The following is an 18,257-nucleotide window of genomic DNA, read 5'->3' as shown; positions in this document are numbered from 1 at the left end:
ATTGTGTGGTTCACATATGAACTATATAAGTTCACATTACAATGTAAAAAATATTATGTAATGAATAATAATATATGAATTACTATTAATGACTCATTGATTATCAAGAGTATTTTTGTCTTTAGATAATTGATGCATACTAACCACAAATTTTCTACTTTAAGCTTAGTTTTTCATTAAATTTTTCTTATACAAATGGTAGTATTAGCAATTCATAGTTTAATTTAGCATACCAAACGCTGCAATCAGAAATTTATACCCAAATACCAAACATTACAGTACTATATTATACAAAAAAAAAAATGAATAATCTCGAATTTTATTAGGAACCAAACACGGTATCCTTTTTTTTTAATTAATTAGAGTGCGGGTTGGGCTAGACTAATAAGAAGAAAAAAATTAGTAATAGTACCGCGTATATAGGATCAAAATTCTCAACTAGGTATATGGCTGTTATTATTCTGTTCTTTGCTCTCCTTTTTTTTTTAATCAACGGCTATTATTATGTTTAGTCTATTCAAAATATTCAAAAAAATGTGACTCTATTTTAGCAGACAATTAAGTTGACTTCAAAGATTATATATTTCTTCCTCAATGGTTGGCTATATCGCCACGTCATTGTGCTTTCTCTTTCCCCATTGACCATTTGCCGTACTTTTTTTTTCTGGGTCTTATCGTACGCGTACTTCAAAATCAACATGTATAACGAACAATATAAAAATGTTTATAAAAATAGAATGCATATGTAGACATTACGAATGTTTAATTTAAAGATATCAAACTGAATATTGGCTGTAAAAATTATCTGATTATCACGTTAAAATATGTGTCTTTCTGTTTCGGATGGAATGACTATACATTGAATTAATCTCCTTGACTTTTAAATTTATTAAAAATATGCTAGTTGTTGAATTAGAGATGTTTTTCCCTTGTTGAAACTACGTAATATGATTGAGGATGACTTTATCTTATTTCAAAATATGATTTAACGCCTTTTCAATTCATCATTCTAGTTTCTAACATTTCAAACAACGTATATATTTTAGATAATTTCCCTGCCAACGTGAAATTAGTAAATTATTCAAATATTTGTTTTATATTTATGACAGAGTGTTTACTCGCACAAAGTCAGCTTTTCCGAGAGCGAGAGATTTCAAGACAGTTTATCTATTAGGTTGTTAATTATAGCTAAGGTTTTATAATGATTATTTCAGTGCTTGTACGGAAAACAATTTAGTAGCTAAAGCTTATCTTGCAAAGTTAGAGTCACGATTTCAACTTTGTGAGTTATGAATTATAGAACAATGACTTCAAGTGTTAATAACGGATTTAAAATTTAATATGTGTACATATTTAATAATTTTCTTAAACACAAATACACTGTTTGAAAAAAAAAATTACTGAATTCGACTAAATTCTACCTCCGCTCCTGCTTATTCGCGATATGCTAATTTAGCAGATAATCACAATTATATGGTATGCGAGTTTACACTCTACACTCAACATATATACTACATAGTCAAAGATATTATCCATTTTTTTTAAAGGACATTTATAATTTTGTGTAGAAGTCCAATCTCTGTGTACGTAAGCGATTATATATGTACAAGCACATTTACGTTGTACTAGAGACAAATATGTCATGGCTGATGGATCTCCCATTACTTTACTATTTATCATGATAAGTAATCGTGAATTTGTTAAATATCTATCAGTTTTTGACAAGTTGCATATATGATACGTTTTCCCCCAAATTAAAGTGATACTCTCTCCGGATAAAAAAAAAAAATCACTTAGCCATTTGTCCACCCCTTAAGAAAATACTAACTCCTAAGGTACTTAAGGGAATAATTTCCTTAAAGACACACTGTGAATTCAGTGGGCTCGAATTTATTTTCCCTTCTTTCCAGATTCTATTTTAGATTATTTTTTGAATACAGATTTAACAACATAAATATGAAAAAAGCGTTAATTCTTTCTTGATTTGCTAAGTGAACTCTTTTTTTGATCTAAGAAAAAAGGCTAAATGAATTCTTTTTTTGATCCGGAGGGAGAATTGTTCTTTTTCTCCCCGTTCTTACATAGGTACTTTCCAGTACTAGTAAAGTCATATATAGAAATCCAGGCTGAACTAGTGCGTCCGTATATCCACTATCCAGTTGCTAATGTAACTTTTCTGCTGTCGTAGCACATACGATCACTACTTTTAGGTTTGAAATATATTTAGGTAAATTTTTATGTCTACTGTTATATAAACATATGGATTTATTGCTCAATAGTTACTGAACCATTGAAAATTATATAAAGTTATTTATCCTTATTTCGTCACAAAAAATTACTGTTCTATAGCGCCATTAAATCCATTCTAACCGGTTTTGTGAATTTTCCTTTTTCCAGCATCCAATTTCTGATTTGGCGCCATTTACTCTTGTCGAGTTTTTTTTTTTTTTTTTTTGGATTATTTAGGTCCACTTAGACAACTGTTATAACTGGCAAATAAGGGTTGGGTAATCGGAAAATTTACAAAACGGCCTAAAGTGGAAAGAAAAAGATCCCACTTTCACAAACTATGCTTGATCATATGAGACCTTGACTTAGTATACATGACCCCTTAGACTACATACAATTAAACCCGTGTAGTACACAAAGATCGTTGGGTCCAAAATTTAATTGGTATAGAGAATATTGCTGTTACACATCTATAATAATATTTGACATTTAAATAATAGTTGACTGCTATAAGGAAAAAAGATGCATAAAATCAGGTTTTTATTTTTTAATGTTATAAAAAAATAACAAATTATTTAAATTTTAAATCTTAATGATGTGCATACTTCACTACCAAAAAACTAAGAAAGTTAATACAAGTTCAATAAATTCATAACTGAATATATAAAGTTTAAGCTCTAAGGCACACATTTAAATTTACTTGAAAATTAAATTCTTTCAAGATTAATAGAAGAAATTTATAATTCTAGTTTGTTTCATAGATTCCGTTTTGAAAAGATTAGCAGAATCAAATAATTGTCCTTTTGCTTGCTCTAAAGAATAGGATCGGTAATCTTTATTCACCGTACTGTTTCCCTTTTAAAAAACTATTTATAAATAAAAATAGAAGACAATGATATTTTAGATTACAAATATGTATTCATATGTAATATTTTGCCATACATAAAATATCAATATGAAATATTTGGTCAAAATTTTTATACTTGTTATCGGTAATCATAGATTATTCTATTTTTATAAAGATGGTAAATTATTATATTACCAAAAAAGAAGATAGCTATTATATGGGAAGTAATTTTACAAAGAGCATACTGTTCTAAATTTGGTTGTTGATGTTATGTTGTTATAGAGAAGTAAAATATAATATAAAAGATCGAATTTGAAAAACTTAGTTGTTATAGAGAGGTGTTGTTATATGCGGATGCTGTTATAGAGAAGCCTGATTGTATTAATATTAAACCAAAGTTGTTGTCACTAAACCTTCATAGTCGCATGGGAAAAGATCTGGTCAAATGGCAAGGCAAGGCCATATATCGGTTTGGCTCCTCGTGAAGTATAGCTCATATCCAAATATCTGATTGGAGAATGGGGCATCAATTCCCCAATCTTAACGAAGTAGTTCATCCGGAATCCAATGAACAATAACGATTATTTAGGATCAACTTGCGAATTTGTGGCACCATAGTAGAATCACTTTTTATGAAGTCGTGTCAGGAGCTAGTGCTTGCTATCTAAGAATTCCTCCATGGATCTCATTGGAAATGTTTGATACTTCTTGGAGCTTCTTTGGCGACCGTAAAGTCAACAGACGAATTACCGAGTAAATAGATAAGGCCCGGACACGGCTGATACTCCGGGGCGACACGACCAAAATAATTTTTAGTGTGAAATGGTTATAGAAAAGTGATTTTTTGTGACGAGATAAAGAGAAATAACTTAAATACATGCTAGTTTTTAATAGTTGAGATCATTTGCGGGGAAGTCACTTTATCATTGACACACTATACTTATGATGGAATCCATCCATATTAATCTTAGCACTAATTAATCCCACTGGATCGTGTCAATATAGGTTTGCAATTTGCTTCAACGCCCTTCAACTATGCAAGATTAATCATGAAAAATTGGAAATTCTTCTTGGCACACATTTAATTCGTTGATATAATTCTTCATATACTTTTTAGGTGCGGGTGGGTTGGAGGGTATATATGGTGACGGTGACGCCCCACCAGTTTGATTAAGAAATAAAAAAAAGAAAATATAATCAACATAAACATACCATGATCATAATTGCTGGCTAGAGTTTCTTAAGCAGCCCGCAAGAAGCTGATGTAATGATTGGAATTTAAAAGTTAATTAGAATACTGGATATCTGAAATGGACCTTATCTCACAATAATATAATCACACTAGGTGTAATACTTAAATTATTTAATCGGATATGCACAAGCAAATGAAAACACTAACAAACATGATGTAACAGGAAGTTAGAGCCAAGTTTACCATGGTTTCACTAAATTTAAAATACTGAATTTAGTTAGTTATTGTAATTGTTATACTCTAAACCGTAGTTGAAAAAAGTTACGTAGTTGACTCGGAAAACTTCCGGTTTTTTTTGAGTACACGGATTTGTTTAGCTTGGAAAATAATGGCAAATGCTAATTAAATAATTAACCTTGCTTTAGAAATTTAATTGGTTCTTTGCAAGCGTGGAATTTTGCTAGGGACCCAGCTGTAGTTTCTAGCAGGCTGGTCATGTTGCCCGACTTGAGGGTTTTTCGTTTTCTTTCCTTCTTTATTGAGAGATTAAAAATCTACAAGACCTCTACTAAATATATTTAGGAAGAGACAAATCAATGTGTTGACTTTCTAGCAAATAAAGAGCACACACAAGCGCATGATGAACATTTGATAACATGGAGAAATGTGCATAAGAATATGAAGTTTCTTGTCCTCTCCTGACTGCAAATATAAATTATACTCCTATTACTTTGAAAGATTACAAGCTCCCTTTTTAATCTTTTCCAATCTACCAAAAGCAAAAAAGTGGAGAAATTTAGTAGGCATTTGGCCATAGAAACCCCCCCAAAAGAAAAAAAAATCATTTTTTTTGGAATTAGAATTAGAGTTGTGTTTGGGCATAGTTTTTGAAATAATGTTCTTTTTGTTGAAATGTACTTGTTTTCGTTGTGAAAAAAGCGAAAAACTTGAAAAATAAATTTTTCTTGCTTTTCAAATTTCAAATATAACTTCAAATTGTATTTGAAATTTCATGACCAAACACTAATTTATAAAAAAAATAAAATTAAAAAAATTAAAAAAGTGAATAATTCTTATGGCGAAACGGGTCCATGAAGGGAGGGAGAGAGAGAATCAAACCAATATTTATCGATAGATAGAGTACTGTAAGCTCTGTGGTGCATAACTTGAGCTTATCTTGTCAAATCTGTTTAAGGTTTTCACGTTGTCTAATAATACTGACTAGACAAAGTCATGAAATAAAAAGAAAATATGTTTCATTCTACAACAATGATGAGACTTTATGAGCGCAAAATGAAATAAAATTAAATAGTATCTACGTACGTAGCGGAAATCTTGATTCGGAAAATAAGATAATATTCTTTACGTCCCGCCTTATGTGACAATACATTGGTTGTTTGTTTATTTAGATGTAAGAAATAGTATAATGTAAGAGATTTATGATATTGCTTTCTATTTTGTTTTTCTTTATATAGAGACGGCAGTGAGAAAGATAAACAGTCCAATATAGCAGATTTTACAAAAAAACAATGAAAATTATATAATCGAAACGGGGATTCTTGTAGGATTAAATTGATAAATAAATTGGTGTACTGCGTGTCTGCGTCCATAGACACGTGTAGTACTTTTTCTATGCCTCTCTACTCATCTCCCATAAAACTTCTCTAGGGACCCAACATGGCAACACGGATACCACTAGAAAAAACATAATAAAGGTTTTGGTCGGAGAAATGGTCTTTAACCCTTTACAATATTTTTTTTAAAAAAAATTTGTGACATTTTCACAAGAGATCTTTTAATTTTTACGTATAAGAGATCTGAAAAAATTTATAAAAAATTTAAAAAAATTATTCTATTAAAATTACAAGAGGACTCTCATTCCCTCTTTCCGTTTGCCTCTCCGCCCTTAAATTCACAGAGCTTCTCTAAAGTCTTGCCCGCAAGGTTTGTAGCATATCTGGCGTTAACAAATTGTGAACGAACATAGACAAGTATAAAATGAGTTGGCCCCTTTTTAGTCCGGCTCAATCCAACTTGTTTAGGAACCGCATGAAATATGAGCGGATTGAAAATTAACCTGTTTTTGTCTAATTCATTTTATCCCGCTAACTTTAAATTTACTCTCACTATCGGCTTGTTTGGCGAAACTTTTTTTCTTTTCAAAAGTGCTTATTTTTAAAAAATGAGGTGTTTGATCAAACTTTTGATAGATAATAAGTGTTTCTGAAGAGTAGCAGAAGCTGTTTTTCAAAAATTAAAAAAATTAACTTTTTTTTAAAAATACTTTTGAGTTTTAAAAAGCTTGGTCAAATACTAATTACTATTTTTTTTTAGATTAATTGACTAAATTGCTTTTCAGTAAAAGAATTTTTTGAAAAATATTTTTTAAATTAATTAATTTTAAAAATTTGGCCAAATAGATTATAAATACGGTAGTAAATAGTCAAATCCATCCAAAGTTGACGACACAGTATAAAGTTAAGAACCCTCCTGACCCCTGAGTAGTGGGGACATTCAGTACTATCGTAAATTACTTTTTTCTTTGGGGAATTTCATCGAACACGTAATACTCAACTTCCTTTCTTTGTCACCACGTAGCACCGTCTAATTCCACGTGTCTCGAACCCAAATTTCCATATACCCGCCATCTTCACACCTCCACAACCTCAACCCGCTTTCAAACTATGTACCGTTTCAAAAAACAATCTCTTCACTTCCTTAAATCCAATTACAAATTCTTCTCTAATCAAACCCATCTCCAAAATGCCGGGCCAATGGCAACCCATCTCAAGACCCGATCCGTTATCCGTTTCACCGGACCGGAAACCGTTAAATTCCTTCAAGGTCTTGTTACCAACGATGTGCGCAAGTTAGCCGACCCGCAACCCGAGGATAGGACAACCTTGGTAGCTACGAATGTGCCGTTTGTTTCGGTTCCTCCGGTTTATGCTGCTCTGTTGACTCCTCAAGGAAGGTTTTTGTATGATATGTTTTTGTACAGGCCGGGCCGGGCTGATGAGAAGCTTGATCGGACTGGGTCTGGGCCTGGCCCGAGCCCGGACACGGGGGAGGTTGAATTGTTTGCTGATGTTGATGGGTCTGAATTGGATGAGCTTTTGCAGACACTGAAAAAGTGAGTTTCAAATTTTGAGCTTTATGTCGTTTTGCTTATTTAATTCAATAGTTAATGGTCAAAACACACACCTAAATTATCACTATCTGTTGTCTATTGATTTCAAATGTTTGGCCAACTCAGTATCGAGGTGTGTTTTAAGACAAAGGAGGTGATAGTTTAGGCAGGTAAAGGGAACAATGGATAGTTGAGGAACGAAACTCGCGAAAAAGTGATAGTTTAGGTGTGTTTTTGACCGGTAACTCTAAATTCAAGTTAATTGTGATAAGAGCACTTGGATGAGCATATATGCAGAAGTAGCTGTGTATATCAGCATGAAATTGATTAAATAATTGTGCTCAAGGATAAACTAGATGGGGTTAGTTGTATGAATCATCTTGATCATTGAGTTTCACTACTGTAGTATTAGAAGCTATTAATATAAAGTATGAACACTATCATTTGGTACCAATCACAGGCACATGACTTACTTTTATAGGATTGTGCTTCAGTTTCAACTTTCAATACTTTGGTCAAATTATGTGGAAGTAGTTTTCAGGAAATAGCAAATGTGTATAGGGCGCATCCTCTTTAATCTAACGTTCGTTCTGGTCCAAGTGTTAAGGTATTGTCCCCTTTGGGCCTAGGCCCGCACGATGAATTTGTTTCTTGGATTCCAAAAGGCGTCTCTGCTTGCTGGCCCAAAATTATCCCTAGTAGTATAAGCTGCAGAGTTTGTTGGTGCACAGTTCATTGCAGTTGATGCCTGACTAGATCCTCTGTGATAGCGTGGACAATTTCTCTTCTAATGTCCCATCTGTCCGCATCGAAGGCACGCATCAATCTCTCTCCTGGCCTGAATGAGCCTTGTGACAACTACGGCAAGTAGCTGTAGTGTGGTTGGTCTGTCCAATCAATGGCGTTGACCTATATGACTCTGTCTTGAGGTGGAAGCACTATTAGATGAATGGGCAACAGATGCACCTCCCGCCTGTCCGGTCCGACCCTCGGATGGCTCTGAGATTTAGATCCTCGGCTTGTACCGATACCCCCTCTGAACGGTCCTGTGGCCTTTGTTGGCTATTTTGTGCTTTAGTTGCTCTTTCTTCTATCCATATAGCCTCTACCTCTCTTGCAATGTCCATTGCGTGTGAGTATGTTATGTCACCCTTTGTCAAATGTGACGCCAGTGGCTTGAACAATGGGTCCCTCAGAGACCTCGTATGATCCTCTTAGCCCACATAGAATTATCGTCCACCAGATATGGCGCATACTGGGACAAACGAGTGAAGAATGATATCATACTCATTCACTGACAACTTTGTGGGTTGCCTCAATCCCTCAAATTGCATCGCCAAAGCATCTCTTAGTCTCATGGGCAAGTTCCAATCAATAAATGCATCACAAAATTCCTTCCTGGTTAAGGGACGTTAGCCAATTTGTCGCCCTGTTTACCGATAGGCAGCTAACTCAACTGACCTCGCGTTGGAACATCCAAGCGCGTCCAATGCTTTCTGAATTCCATCTAAGAACTGTTGGGGGTTTTCAGTCTCATTAGCCCTTGTGTTTTCGTCTCATTATCCCTTGTGTTTTCGTCTCATTAGCCCCTGTAAACACAAGAGGTTTCAACTCCAGAAACTCTCGGACTGACCTGCCGAGTGGCTCCTCCTAGTTACGTCCGCTATTTCCTCCGGGCTTCATACCAACCCGAGGTTGCCAAGCTCTCTATCGCCTGGTGGAGCATCACAACTAAAAGGTTCTATGCGGGCTAAGAGGTTCATACAAGGTCTGAAGGCCCATTGTTCAAGCCATTGGCATCTCATTTGACAAAGGGCGACATAACTTACTCACACACAGTGTACGTTCCAAGAGAGGCAGAGGCTAGATGGATAGAAGAAAGAGCAGCTAAAGCACAAAATAAGAGAACGAGGACTACAAGATCGTTCGGAGGGGGTGTGGGTACATGCCGAGGCTCTAGATCCCAGAGCCATCCGAGGATCAGACCGACAGACTGGAGGTGCATCTGTTGTCCATTCATCTAACAGTTTTTCCACCCTGAAATTTTTAAATCTTTTTAAGTTCTTATCTAGTTGTTGCAGTTCGTAACAGTGCTCAACCTTGGTGTTCTTTTCATAAGAGTCTTACTGTGAGGAGATGTGGAAATGATCGATTGATATTGGCGACACTGATCTGTCCTCTATGGATGGAGGTGCCAGTTACGATGTAAAAGATCCGAGGATAAGCAGTTGTGAAAGCTGCAATTCCTCGTGCTTGGACTAATGGTGACTAATTGATTGAATCATATGCCGATGTATCAGTATTTCTTTGGATAAGCTGCCGGATGGTCAGTACCAGTTTCTCAAAAAAAAAAGCTGTCGGATGGTTCATCTAGAATGCATGCCTACGTTTCCCGGCTATTAGAAACTTGTTTGAGGGCTTGAAATGGCAAAGTCCAGAAAATTTGTCCTTTGGGATACAATTTCTTTGGCTGTCATTATTGTATATTGGTTTATTCTTGTTAAAGATGTATGTAATGTTTATGCAGGTATCGGTTGAGGTCTAAGGTTGATATAGAGAGCGTGGCTGATGATTTCTTTTGCTGGCAGAGGTTTGGCCAAGATTTAGGGCAGAATTCCTCTGTAGAGCCAGATGCTGCCTCCCTTGGATGGGGTGGTGGGTTTGATCGCGCTGGCCAGTCATCTTCACAAGGAAACAATTACGGTTGGCAATGGTATAGAGATCCCAGATTAGATTGCCTTGGATTTAGGGGCATTTTTCCATCCAACACAACTCGTAAGTCTTGGCTGCTTACCTTTCCAATGCTTCACCTCCTTCCTTTTTCTCATCTTGTCCACAAGAAGCTGGTGTAGCCCCATATCCTGTTGATCGGTTTTGACTTGTTATCTGCATCTTCATTGATGCACCTCTTTGATTCAGAAATTTGACTTCGAATAAATTTAGGTTATAGGTAGTATATAATGGACTCTCGGACATGTCATCTGATTACTCATATTTCTACATGATTAAGCAAGAATTCTTATGTCTTCTTAACATGCCATACTAGAAGTAGATCTTGTACATGCTGCTCATATATTCTCAAATTTGCTTCAGCACCTTTGGTTGAGGCAGACAAAGAAACAAATGAAGAGAATTATCTTCTGTGGAGGTTGGAGAAGGGAGTTGCAGAAGGCTCAGCTGAGATTCCTAAAGGTATAGAATCACTTTCTGCTCAACTTTTCAGCCTCTTTCTATGCGATTATTTTATGGGAAACGACAATTAGAGAGTCTGCAAGTGTCTGAAATACCAGATGTAGGGAAATGGGTCCTGAGAGAACTATAGAAATTTATCCCCTAAAACGGACTTCTTTCATTTAATCCTTTCGTGTATTTCTTTGATCTTCATTTGAACTCGATCTCTACCACTGTTAGTCATAAGTTGGAGTAGTAAAATACTATTATAGAATTGCTATCTTATACGAATTAGAGTTCTCTTTTGTTTGGGAAGTTTATGAATCACTATTCTTATCTATAACTTTGTTCGCAGGTGAAGCTGTGCCACTCGAGTACAATCTTGCTGGTTTAAATGGAATAAGCTTTGATAAAGGATGCTATGTGGGCCAAGAACTCATTGCTCGCACACATCATCGTGGGGTCATTCGGAAACGGTTGCTTCCCCTTAAGTTTTTGAATGAAAGTGGAAAAGGTAGCTTTTTTATTATTTTCTAAAGTAGTTCATACTATTTCAGAACCATTGACGAGTCCCCTTATCCTTCTAAACAGAGGTGGAACAAAAAGTTGCTCCAAAGTCAGAAGTAATTGATGCATCATCTGGAAAGAAAGCAGGAACTGTCACAACCGCCCTTGGAAGCTGTGGTTTGGGTCTTCTGCGCTTGGATGAAGCCTTTAAAGGCTCGTTAACAATTCGAGGTCTGGATAATGTCAAGGTCCAGGCAATTAAACCAGGGTGGTGGCCTGCTGAATGGGCATCAGATCACCAAGAACAGACTGCAGCTGTGTAGAGTGAGATCCTTGTTATTGACTGCTCAACATCCTGCCAGTGTTGGCAAATTACTCCTTTCGAGTTTCAGAGTTCCTTCCTTTTTTTGAAAATTATCGCTTCATAGATATGAAGAACAGAAAGGAATAAGACGGCTCATCAGACTAGAGAATTTTGTTATAGCAGCTCATGTTTGTTGTACCAATATATTCTGTTATTGACATAATAAACAAACATGTCGACCTTAGGACACTGTATACAGGTTTGGGATGAATTTTTTAACAGTTGTTGCGCCACTAATTATTATTTTGGTTCAAGGATGTGTGTATAGATGATTAGGATAACTTAGTTTATAATTGTGGTTGAACCACTCATTCACTCTGTAAATACTTTTAGCCGCCTGAATGGCTGATCTCACAGCTTCAGTGGAACTAGCTTTCACTTTGTTTGGTCCATCACATAACAATCACAAGCCTCGTGCATTTCAATCATACAATCTTTGCCATCTTAATACTATGCTTGACATATTCATCAATTATGTTTCTCCCCTAAAAACTAAGCTCTGGCATTTAGACACCACGATCCCATCTTTTTCTTACAATGGCTAAATTTGCAGTCATTCACGAGGGACAAGAATTCAAGATGGGAACCATCATAACACCACACCATGAAGAATTTTGACAAGTAAAGAGAATGCATTAATTAGGATATTGTCCCTGAAAAAGACATCAAAATACTGTAAAATTTTCAAATAACGGTAAAAGTTCGTTAGCTTCCTTTTCTCTCTTCTGAGCTACAATCAAAGATGCCAAGAGGCAACTCAATCTCACCTTCAAACCTACAAAGAATCTGTTCAATCTGTCTCTTTATTTACAAAAGATCAAGTGATGTTGCATAATACAGTAGATAGAAAAACTGCTGCTCTATCGCTATGGCACTTGTTCCCTATGGTTAATAATCAACAACAATTTTCAACGTCGGAAGAAGACTCGTTTTTTCCCTTTTCAACCGCAACTAGACCCGTTCAATTCTTCATTCACCGAAACCATACTTGGCCTGTTATCTGGATCCTCAAGGGTGCAATTTACTGCAAGTTTAGTTAGCATAGTTGCCTCACTTACAGAGAATGTTCCCTTGAGATTTGGGTCAATAAAATTCTCAAATTTGCAAGATTCAGCTGCAAGCCTCATTGAACAGTCAAGAAGTCCTTTACCAGAGAGTACTTGAAGTATAATTACTCCAAATGCATACACATCACTCTTCTCTGTGAATCGTCCAGTTGTAATGTATTCAGGAGCCATATATCCAAGTGCAGCACTGACTTTAAGTGCCGAATAAACAACATCATCAGCAAGTAGCTTTAGTAGACCACAGTCCAGTATTAGTGGAGTGAACTGTTGATCAAGGAGGACCTTTTCCACTGATATGTTGCGATGAACCATGGAAGGTTTGTCTGGTTCTGAGCTGTGCAGATATCCTAGTCCTGTTGGAAAATGCATAACGATATTAGTCAAAAGAAAATATGCAGGAATCATATGAGATAGAAAGAACGAAAAAAACATGCGCAAGCTGAACATTCACCACCATAAACTATATTAAAGGTTTTATTAATTAGAGCCCTAAGCTATAATAATACTTAGCTCAAATATCTGTTGCCTTTGTTTCTAGTATGGACAACTGGAGTTTAATGCAGTGATGGTGCAACTCTGCTATTTCATCTTGTCAGATCAAATACACTGGTTTTGAAACAGTAAACAAACGGCAACTATTAAATGCATATATTTAATCTGGTTCTTGAAACATGTCCTACTGCTCCCCTTGATGGCAAGGAAACTTATGTTTTCCAATTAAAGCAATAATTGGCTATCTTTTTCTGGTCTCCTTTGAAAACACAACTATTACTGCCCCACAACTAAATTTGTAGCTCACAATATTTTCAGTCTTTCTCTGTATTCATACTCATTTAATCATACACTACTTATGCCACTGGATCCACAGTCACATCCTGTAAAGTGCCTATGCAATGAAACTCCTAAGAGATTCCACATTCGGTTGAAGATGAGGAAATTTATACCACCATAATATTTCCAAACTTTAAATATACTGGGAAATTTGTTGAAGAATTGTTTATGAGTTCAGTAAAGATGTAAAATGATGAATAAAAGTAAAGAGAACCAACCTTTTGCAATTCCCTTGATGATTGAAACCCTTGTGGACCAGTCAAGAACATGCCTGCTATTTTCTTCAACATCAAGATACTGAGAGAGATTCCCTTTAGAAGCAAAATCATAGATTAAAAAGCATTCACCCCTTCCCTTTGAACAACAGAAACCTCTTAGCTTGATAAGGTTTTCATGTTTCAAGGAAGATAATAAGCTCAATCCTTCCATGAACTCAGTCTCCTCCGACTTACAACTCGTCACACTGATGCTTTTTACAGCTACCATAGATCCATCTTTTAAAGTTCCTTTGTACACAGCAGAGAAATTGCTCCGTCCCAATAGATTTAACTCTGTAAAATGCTGAGTTGCTGACTCAACCTCTTCCAAATTGAACTTGAATCCATTTAAGAACTCATTGTACATGCTATTGCAGCTCTTTTCAGGGGTCATAGGGTCCCATCGACTTGAGTACTCAACAGTAAGTAACGGAGAGGGGCTTCTCTTGTACATTTCCTTTGTCTGATCAGTGCTAAGCCTATCATCAGAAGCATCAGATGTATTCCCCACTTTTTGTTTAAGCCTTCTTCGTCTGAATATACCGAAAACTACAGCAACTACCAAAGTTACAGTGACTGTAATCACTGAAGCAACAATAAGTGCTTGAGGAAATTTTGATGATCTTGAACAATGAGTTTGATTACAATGCAACTGACTAATATTAGCAGCTCCTGGTACATCTTTAGGGACGCCGTTATTATTGGAATAAGGTACATCAGAATCAACATGATTCACATTGACATTATCCCAGGCAGTGCAAACTCTCAATGAAGTAAATCCAGTACCACATAAACCAGGATTGCTTTCATAATTGAATTTTCCATTCAATCTCCTCAGAACTTCAAATCAGTCCAGGAAAAAAGGAGAAAAAGGGGGGTTTAGAATCAGAACACATTCAAAAGATATAACTTCAAGAACTAGGCAAAGGGAGCTCAAAAAGGGCAACTAACCTGGAGGAACAACTCCAGAGAGGGTGTTATTTTGTACTTCTAGATTTTCCAACTGGGGAGCATTAGCTAATTTTGATGGAATTGGACCAGATAGCTGATTGAATCCCAAATATAGCTTTTTCAGCGTCCCCAGGATTCCTAAGTTTTCTGGAATTTCACCGGTCAACCTGTTATGTTGCAATTCAAGAACACTCAACTTCTTCAAGAATCCAATCTCTGTTGGTATTTTCCCTGTCAACCCGTTACTACTCAAGTCTAGCACTGTGGAACCACAAAATGCCCAAATCATCACACATATCATTGTAGGGAAGGAAAGAAAAAAGAAATGAAATCTTAAATTTCTCTTTTGAATCTCCAAATGTAGATATTAGTCACCTCATTTGGAAAAGAAGAAATCAGCAAGTTGTGCAACAGTGTAAGACCAAAGTAATTAGCAAGAAAGAGTAAAGACCAGGGAATTCAGAGCTTAAAGTTTTCCTTATGTCAGGGAATTCAACAATTTATATATATAACAAAAATATAATTTCTACCAAATTTGCACGGTATATTTTTTGAACGAAGGGTATTCAATTGCACTCCCTTCTGACAAAAATGAATAAGAAAGTCACCAATCCACTAGAAGTCTTACTTTAACACAACCAAAAAATCTGGATAGATCTCTAAAAAATTCTGCAACTTGTTTGCTATTTTACCTAATTCACTTAGAACTCAGTAATCAGTAGAACAAAACCAAGAAAAACAAAAAAGGAACAAATTCCTTCACGATTAATTCCCAGATATCCCAAGAATTTCAAGGGAATTAATTTGAAGATAAAAAGCAGGATTTAACAACGGAAAATTTTGATGCTAAACAGAAAAACCCATTGCTAATCCTATTTAGTGACGAATTATAAAAAAAATCTTTTAGCTACAATCAATTTAGCGATGGCTTAGCGACTTAGCTAATTCCAGTTTTTTTAAGTGAACAGAAGGATTTTTACTAGCTACAAACCTTGTAAACTTGCCATGTTTCCAAGTTCAGGTGGTATAATCCCAGTAAGATTGTTTTCATTGAGATACAAATCATTCAACTCAGTCAAACTCCCAAGTTCCTTTGGTATCTCCCCTGTTAAAGAATTATAATGCAAGTAAAGCCCTGATAGACACTTCAGCTCTGCAATTGCTGGTGACAACTTTCCAGTAAGTCCACTGTTTGTCAATGTAATATTTGCTACTTTATGATGTTCATTACAAATCACACCAAGAAAAGAACCACTACATGGATCACCATCACTTGTCCATGAAGAAAGTTTCTTGTTTTCTGGATCCAAAGAAGACTTTATCTCCATTAATGCTCTAACCTCAGCATTTCCAGAAACAGGTTTGATGCAAGAAAATGCAAAAACCAGAGGAAAGAAAGTTAAGAGAAAATAATTAGCACCCATGTTTGCTGAATTTTTGTGATCTTTCAGACTAAAGAGAAAAGTTGAGGTTTTTAAGAGGTTAAAGCAATGAGCTGTTGCATTGGGATTGGTGTGGAGTCTCTGTTAGGGGTAAAGTGAATGAGCTATTCAACGGTGCTTCACAGTGGTGAGAGAGAGACAGGAGTGTATATTGGTGTGAATTGTCAAAGGAGAAGAGGGTGTTAGTTAGAAATACAGTACTATGACTTTTCAGTTTAGTGTCTGACACATGCATGAACATTCATAGATATACCATGAGGTAATCTCTCGGATGCGGAGTTCGGCAGAATTTAGTAATTTTAGTGAAGATACTTATATTTATATTAAAACTATTTAAAATATATATATATATATATATATAAATAACTTATCAAGAACTCAATAGTTATCTCTTTTTTTTTAAGAATCTAGAACTTATAGATTCAAAATTCTAACTTGGCCTCTTCTTGCATCATTTTTAAAAATTAATTTCTGGTTTACTGTAAGTACATTTGAAGTTTAAGTCATACGCATTGATAACGGGTGTGTTTGGTAACAAGGAAAATGTTTTTCAATATTTTCTTGAAAAAAAAGTAATTTTCTTACTTATTTTTTATGTTTGATTAAAAAAAAGTATTAAGCCAAGAACATTTACATGTAATATTGGAGGACATTATCGGGTAAGTGTAAGGTTGGCGGCGAGGGTGGGGGTGGCCATGGATGGGGTGGTGGGTGGGAGTTGGGGGCATTGTGGTAAAGAGGAGATAATGAGTTTGAAATGTAATTTATTAAATTTTGTCTTTTTCTATTCCATTTAGGAAAATTGTTTCCTAATTTGTAATGAACTTGTTTTTTTAAGAAAAATATTTTTAAATCATTTTGACGAACAAAACATGAGAAAAAACATTTTCTCCATACCAAACACACCTAATGTGTAAAACATATTTACACAATCAAATCGAGTGTTAGTTGTTATTACAAGTTTGTTCAATCTGAATAATATTATATTGTTACTCAAGCTTAAATCTCTTTTCATTTTCAGTTCCCTGTTATTGCCTTTTCCCTTTTTCCCATTCAAACTTGCATTAAATGTGAACAAGTTATGCGTTTCCGGCCGAACACCCTACAAAGCATGATCCTGAATTCTTGTTGCAATATTTACACCATATAGTAAGAGTATTTAATTCCTGTAGAAATGAAAGCTGTTATAGCTAGCCAGAATAGTCTAGAGAATAAAAATATCCTCACGTATCATGGTCTCATCCCCAATGGAATTTAAATATACAAATGCATATCTTAAAGTATTTAAGAACATGCATGTGACTTTTCAGATTGAGATTGAGCTAAACACGGATTTATGATTGTAACTCCGTGCATGCTAATTCACTATGTTTTAGGTCGACATTCAGTATAATTTACAAATAATTACTTTTCACGCTTTTTAATTGAAAAATAGTCATGGTAATAGAGTTTCAAATTCCAGAATTAAAATTCCATGATAATATGTGCAAGAGTTTGACTTATGAAATTTTAAACTCTATCACAGTGACTATTTTTCAATTTCAAAGCCAAAAAATGACCGGTGAATGCTATTTCCGCCTCAAAAAGGGGAAGATCAGTTTGATGCATACATATGGCACTAGATAGCCGCTTTTAATGGGAAGTTTATAAAAATGACTTTAAAATTGAGTGGTCTTGAATTTTTTACCCTACTTATCCTATGCACAAAAATTTATGTTTAACAAGTTTTGCCCCGTGGAAATAGCTTATGACTTTTGACATTAAATGTTATATGACGCAAGCAGGGTTTAAAAGCTCAAGATCACCAACTTTCAAAATCATTAATTATAATATCTCTATTTAAAAAATACTTGAAAAAATGATCGAATAATGTTATACAAGTCTGAAGTTTTGAACTGCCAGAACCTATCTTCATACCCTGAAGGTCCATATGGGGACAGTGAGAAATGTAAATGCAGTGTGCTATATTTGGGGCCAATTATTGTTGAAGCATAGCCGAGAACTTAATGGCTTTGATGCTGAAATATCAGTCCTTTCCCACTACTATAATAATTCTAACGCTCCTTTTCATTTTTTCAGATTTAAGTTTCCTCTCTCACTCACCCATTTATTTTTCTTATTAATGTACCTGTTGTACATCCCATTCAATAATTCAAATTTTGAAAATTCTCAGAATTTTCAATCTTCCCCCCACACCTTCCCAAAAGAAAAAGGTACTACTTCAAAGGTAGTGGATTTCTTAATGATTAACTGCTGCTAATGTTTGAAT

The 18,257-nt window shown here is 35.2% G+C and overlaps 2 protein-coding genes across 2 annotated transcripts; one reads left to right on the top strand and one right to left on the bottom strand.

Moving 5' to 3' along the window:
• Window positions 1–6,804: 6,804 nt before the first annotated feature.
• On the top strand, window positions 6,805–11,694 carry LOC132045781 (putative transferase At4g12130, mitochondrial). Its single transcript, XM_059436363.1, has 5 exons — window positions 6,805–7,401; window positions 9,926–10,173; window positions 10,492–10,590; window positions 10,925–11,083; window positions 11,161–11,694. The coding sequence occupies exons 1-5, from the start codon at window positions 6,953–6,955 to the stop codon at window positions 11,397–11,399; spliced, it is 1,194 nt and encodes a 397-aa protein (XP_059292346.1). The 5' UTR covers window positions 6,805–6,952; the 3' UTR covers window positions 11,400–11,694.
• A 351-nt stretch (window positions 11,695–12,045) lies between these two features.
• LOC132045780 (LRR receptor kinase BAK1) lies at window positions 12,046–16,228 on the bottom strand. The gene is made up of 4 exons (XM_059436362.1): window positions 15,538–16,228; window positions 14,547–14,807; window positions 13,557–14,435; window positions 12,046–12,860 (listed from the first exon to the last, which is right to left on the bottom strand). Exons 1-4 carry the CDS (start codon window positions 15,968–15,970, stop codon window positions 12,382–12,384), a joined length of 2,052 nt encoding a protein of 683 aa, XP_059292345.1. The 5' UTR covers window positions 15,971–16,228; the 3' UTR covers window positions 12,046–12,381.
• Between the last annotated feature and the right edge of the window lie 2,029 nt (window positions 16,229–18,257).

This window comes from Lycium ferocissimum, unplaced genomic scaffold, assembly GCF_029784015.1.
Source record: "Lycium ferocissimum isolate CSIRO_LF1 unplaced genomic scaffold, AGI_CSIRO_Lferr_CH_V1 ctg789, whole genome shotgun sequence".
In the NCBI taxonomy this organism is placed as follows: Eukaryota; Viridiplantae; Streptophyta; class Magnoliopsida; order Solanales; family Solanaceae; genus Lycium; species Lycium ferocissimum.
The sequence above is the reverse complement of the archived record's forward strand: the minus strand, read 5'-3'. Positions and strand labels throughout refer to the sequence as shown.

Bases quoted from the DNA above. Each gene is read 5' to 3' on its own strand.
- LOC132045781 (XM_059436363.1), top strand. From the start codon at position 6,953: ATGTACCGTTTCAAAAAACAATCTCTTCACTTCCTTAAATCCAATTAC. The intron at 10,174-10,491 runs GTAAGTCTTGGC...AATTTGCTTCAG, and splicing joins TTTTCCATCCAACACAACTC to CACCTTTGGTTGAGGCAGAC. The intron at 10,591-10,924 runs GTATAGAATCAC...CTTTGTTCGCAG, and splicing joins CTCAGCTGAGATTCCTAAAG to GTGAAGCTGTGCCACTCGAG.
- LOC132045780 (XM_059436362.1), bottom strand. From the start codon at position 15,970: ATGGGTGCTAATTATTTTCTCTTAACTTTCTTTCCTCTGGTTTTTGCA. The intron at 14,436-14,546 runs GTTAGTTGCCCT...ACTGATTTGAAG, and splicing joins CTCTGGAGTTGTTCCTCCAG to TTCTGAGGAGATTGAATGGA. The intron at 12,861-13,556 runs GTTGGTTCTCTT...ATTTTCCAACAG, and splicing joins CATCAAGGGAATTGCAAAAG to GACTAGGATATCTGCACAGC.